Source organism: Panulirus ornatus, chromosome 19 (assembly GCF_036320965.1).
Source record: "Panulirus ornatus isolate Po-2019 chromosome 19, ASM3632096v1, whole genome shotgun sequence".
NCBI classification, from domain to species: Eukaryota; Metazoa; Arthropoda; class Malacostraca; order Decapoda; family Palinuridae; genus Panulirus; species Panulirus ornatus.
In genome coordinates, this window is record NC_092242.1 from 18803977 (window position 1) to 18809110 (window position 5134).

A 5134-nucleotide genomic window follows, 5' to 3' on the forward strand; every position below is an offset into this window, starting at 1 on the left:
TCCGGGTGTGTTTGTGTGTGTGTGTGTGTGTGTGTGTGTGTAGATCAGAGGAGCTCTCGCCATAGGAGGTTCGTGTGAAGGCATGTCTTCCTTTGGATGTTTCAAGGGCAGCCCAGAGGTGCAAGGACAGAATTTATGAGGGGAAATATGGTCGACTGGGAGGAAAGACGTGAGTGTGGATGGACAGATCGATGCATAGAGAGAGAGAGAGAGAGAGAGAGAGAGAGAGAGAGAGAGAGAGAGAGAGAGAGAGAGAGAGAGAGAGAGAGAGAGCTAATACCTTCAAGAACACACAGACTCGTCAGTGTGAGGTCCGCAGCCCCACACACCAGGTGGAGGGGACGTAGACACCCAGATATTCAACGTTGGACCAAGTTTTCATCGGGTAAAAATCGTCCACAAACAACCCGACCAAAATATATATATCAATACTTTTCCAAACTTTTTCTTCCTTTCTTATTACTTTTGTTGTTGAATCTCAGAGAATGAATGTGTTTGTGGGAACATGCCGGCAGTGGTTCATTCATTTCCTTCACTATCGCAGTGTTGTGTGTTGTATAATCTTTCCCTTTAGTGTAAGAGAGTATCGCTACGAAGAGTTGACTGAGTGTAAGTGAATGTTCGTATTTTTCTTCTTTTTTTATTTCAATTCCGTTTACGAATCGTGGCTCTTACGACCTGTTTACAGATGTGGGGTACTTCCCATGTAAGGATTTAAACTTAATCTCTCTCTCTCTCTCTCTCTCTCTCTCTCTCACTGTCTCCCCCCTCTCCCCCCTCTCTCTCTCTCTCTCTCTCTCTCTCTCTCTCTCTCTCTCTCTCTCTCTCTCTCTTTCTCTCTCACTGTCTCCCACCTCTCCCCCCTCTCTCTCCCTCTCTCTCTCTCTGTCTCTCTCTCTTCTCTCTCTCACTGTCTCCCACCTCTCCCCCCTCTCTCTCCCTCTCTCTCTCTCTGTCTCTCTCTCTCACTGTCTCCCCTCTCTCTCTCTCTCTCTCTCTCTCTCTCTCTCTCTCTCTCTCTCTCTCTCTCTCTCTCTCTCTCTCATATCGTGTCGTCTAACCCCCCCCACCCTCCACCCTCACTCCCAGACTCAACGATCCGGCGTTCGTCTCTCGGCTACCTTGGCCGGGCCCGGGCAAGGACCATCAAGATGACGGTCAGCATCGTCCTCGCCTTCTTCGTCTGCTGGACACCGTACGTCGTCATCAGCCTATGGTGAGTGTCTCTCTCTGGCTCCTCGTCCTCCAGGGCTTCCCCTGGTGAGGTGTGTCTCTCACTCACCTCCAGGAGTGAGTGTCTCTCTGTCTTACCCTTCTGGTGAGTTCATGAATTTTTTTTTCTCTCTTTTATTTTTTGAGGGGATGGGGAAATCTTCAGGGTTTCTAGCGAGTGTATGTGAGTCCTCTAAGTGTCTTGTAAGTCTTCAGGGTTTCTAGTGAGTGTATGGCGTGGTCTCGTGAGTCCTCTGGGTTTCGTGTGAGTCTTCAGGGTTTCTAGTGAGTGTATGGCGTGGTTTCGTGAGTCCTCTGGGTCTCGTGTGAGTCCTCAGGGTTTCTAGTGAGTGTATGGTCTGGTCTCGTCAGTCCTCTAGGTCTCGGGTGCGTTGATGGCTTCAGCCAGTTAGTCCATCGGGTTTCTGGTGAGTCTATGGAAGTTGCTGGGTCTCTAGTGCAACATGAGGGTCTCAGTTGAGGTTTCTAGGTCTCTAGTGAGTATATTGCCTGGTTTGGAGAATCTATGTAGAGAGATGATCATAAATCTGGATTTGCAAATGCCAAAACTTTTTTCCTTTCCGTGGATTTATGCGACCACATAATTCAGTATGGCATAAGGGCTCAATTGTGATTGATGGAGGTAGAGAGAAAAGCTGCCTCAAAAAAAACAAACTCATAATTTCCGAGAATGTCGTTTGAGTCCTTAGTGAGTGGAGTTTTGGCGTGTGTGTGTGTGAGTGTGTGTGTGTGTGTGTGTGTGTGTGTGAGTATATCTATGTGAATTACTTCACAATGAATCAAAAATCAAAATTTCCCTCTTCTTCCATCAGCTGACCTACCAGGACCTGATCTCAATCTATTCTACTAACATTTGTCTTGACCCCTCCTTTGACCTGGGCTGTCTGACCTGACCTGACCTTCTCCACCGACAGGTTCTGCTTCGACAGGTCAGCTGCAGCTCTGCTGGACGAGAAGGTTAAGAAGGGCCTCTTCATCTTCGCCTGCTTCAACTCCTGCGTCAACCCCATTGTTTACGGCATCTTCAACTTCTGCAAGAAAAAACCACCGATGGTACGTAGTGGGAAGGAACGACCCCTTGAGTGTGGCTTGGTGTTTGCTGGGTGTCCTAGGTGTATGCAGGCAAGAGGAGGCCCTGTGTGCTCGTGGGTGTTGGGTGGTGTAGAGACACGCACAGGGTTTACCAATTACTTCCTGCAAGGACGTGGTGTGAAGAGACAGTGTTGGTGTACGTGGATATGTGTGTTCTGCTCTTTGTGTCTTGTTCACTCCCATGTGCACGTCAGTCAGCTGCTACTGTTATTGGCAGCACGACAAAAGGAGATAGAGAGAGAGAGAGAGAGAGAGAGAGAGAGAGAGAGAGAGAGAGAGAGAGAGAGAGAGAGAGAGAGAGAGAGAGAGAGAGAGAGAGAGAGAGAGAGAGAGAGAGAGAGAGAGAGAGATGTAAGGGGAACAGGTCGTTTGACAAAGCACTAACATGTATTGCACCAAAGCCCACCCTTCTTCACGCCCTCACGGGAGAGAACTCTCTCCCACTCTCCCTCCCTCCACAGCACCAACACTGGTATCACCACCACCACCACCACCACCATCACCAACACAAAGTTTGCTATAACCACAAAACCCACCATACAGGGATCCATCAACATCACCACCACCATCACAGTTAATACTAACATTAACACAGCATGATCAGCAGCCACTGGGCCCAAAGAACCCACCCACCTCCCACCATAGACCCAAATTTAACCACACAAACCACCCCCACCAAGACCCAAAGGTACCACACCCCCCTCACCACCACCTCCCCACCCCATCACCACCACTAGAGCCAGTACCACACCCCACCTCACCCCCCACTGGGGCCCAAAGAAACCCCCCCCACCATCCCCCACCACTAGAGCCATAACATCTCCCCATCCCCAACCCCCTAGAGCCAGTCAACATCTCCCATCCCCAAACCATTTAGAGCCAGTACCACATTCCCCCTCCCACCATAACCCCATACCACATTCACCACCACCACCCTAAGCCAGTACCACTTTCTCCCCATAAACCCCCACTAGACCCATTTCCCCACCCCCACCATCACCCCCACTAGGCCGGGTTCCCAAAATCTCACCATCACCACCACTAGAGCCAGTACCACACCTCACCATCACCACCACCATCACCACCCACAACAACCAGAGTCAATACCACAATCAACCAAACTAAGGCACCACAAGCACCACCACCAATACCAGACAGAACTACACCCACCTTAACACCCCTGTTGTGCCCGGCAAGAACGACGTGGGCTCCCGCCCTCAACACCCCAATGAACCCCGCACTGCGACTGCCGAGCTTCAAGCCCGGGCGGGGTTTACGGGAACCCCCGCCGGGAACCAGCCACGACCCTGACCAACTCCGAGGTCACTGACCACACGGCCGAGCTCCTCCTGCCACGCGCCCTCAACTCCCCCTTCCCACCAGTCGGGTCGGCTCGTAGGGCAGGAGGTGTAGCAGAGGGTGTAAGGAAGAGGTGGTAGCAGAGGTAGGGAGGAGCATAGAAGGGGGGGCGACCATGGATAGCAGAATTTGTAGAACGAATTGAGGGGGGGCAGAGGAGGGGGAGGGGGAACAACCCGGGCAGGAAGTAGCAAATACGAAAGAAATCAGATGTTAGTAGGAAGAAGAAGCAGAGGGAAAAGTAGAAATGATAAACGTAGATAACGAAAGGTAATAGATAGAAAACAGACGGGAGTTGATGTTAGTCACAGGTAGCAGAGGCGAGCGGGAAGTAACAGTAGAAAAGGAATATAGAAGGTAGGTATGCCACCTCCCACTTTTTTAAATCACCGAGGGTGGACCAATAAAACCGATCCTCACCCCCCACGGGGAAAACAAGTTCGATTGTTTTTTTCTCATCCCCCAGAACATTATCAACAGTTTTCATCCTTTTGTTATCATGAGACACAATCACATTACTGCCACCAGGGATAATGAATTTATCTCTTGCAAATTGGTATTCACTTTTATATCAACTGGTTAGGTGTGGTGTATGTTTCTTGAATACAATAGATGGTCTAGTTGTATTGTGTAGTTTTGGTAAGGGTTGGGTTAACAGACGGGAGGTTTCAGTGGGTATTAGTGAAGAATGGTAGTGTGGGGTGCAAGGTATAATGGTATGGTGTTGCATAGTTGTATTTTTATTTTGTTTTTTTGTGATGTGATGTTTCGTAGCGTAGAAGGGGTTGTGGGGTGTGTGAATGAATAGTAGTGGGAATAGAATAGGGGGATTATTTGTTTTAATTTGGGTTAGGGGTTGGAGTGTGAAGGGAGGAGAGGGGGAGGGTGGGGTATAGATGTGGTGTGGAAATTGGGATGGTGTATTTTTGGAGTCACGTGTTGTAGTATAGATTGGTGAGTGTGTGTTATGAGTTATAGTATATGTTTTCGGGTATCTAGTGTTGTAGAGTTATGGGTGATATTTTGGGGGAGTTTTATTTTTTTTGAGTATTTTGGGTGTGTGTGTGGGGTAGTGTATAATGGATCTAATTTATAAGTTTGGATTTGGTGGTGTTTGGGAGGGTTTTGAGTAATTGATGATAGAATAGGAATGTTGCTGGTTTCTTGAATATCGATTTTATTAGGGGCGTAAAGATAATTGAAATGCAGAATGTTCGACTGTGTATGTTGGTGAGTATGCGACACCTAATCGTAGCGTGTTAGTATAGTGTATAGGAGTTATTGGAGCAGTAAGAACTAATCTGCTGGACGGATGGAGTAGTCATGTTCAAGTGCTCTGGCAGAGAGCTTGTGGTGGTTGAGGTGAGTTAACAGATGCTGGAGACACTCAATAAGTGCACAATATGGCGCATGACGCAACGCATGACATAAGTGTTCAATCGCCACAGTG

General features: G+C 48.6%; 1 protein-coding gene across 1 annotated transcript in view; it reads left to right on the forward strand.

Moving 5' to 3' along the window:
* The window catches only part of LOC139755672 (adipokinetic hormone/corazonin-related peptide receptor variant I-like), a 327057-nt gene extending 323421 nt beyond the window's left edge, over positions 1-3636 (forward strand). Inside the window, exons 7-9 of the mRNA XM_071674321.1 lie at positions 1090-1216; positions 2148-2286; positions 3523-3636. Coding sequence (XP_071530422.1) covers positions 1090-1216; positions 2148-2286; positions 3523-3636 — 380 coding nt within the window. The remainder of the gene's footprint in view (positions 1-1089; positions 1217-2147; positions 2287-3522) is intronic.
* Positions 3637-5134: the final 1498 nt, after the last annotated feature.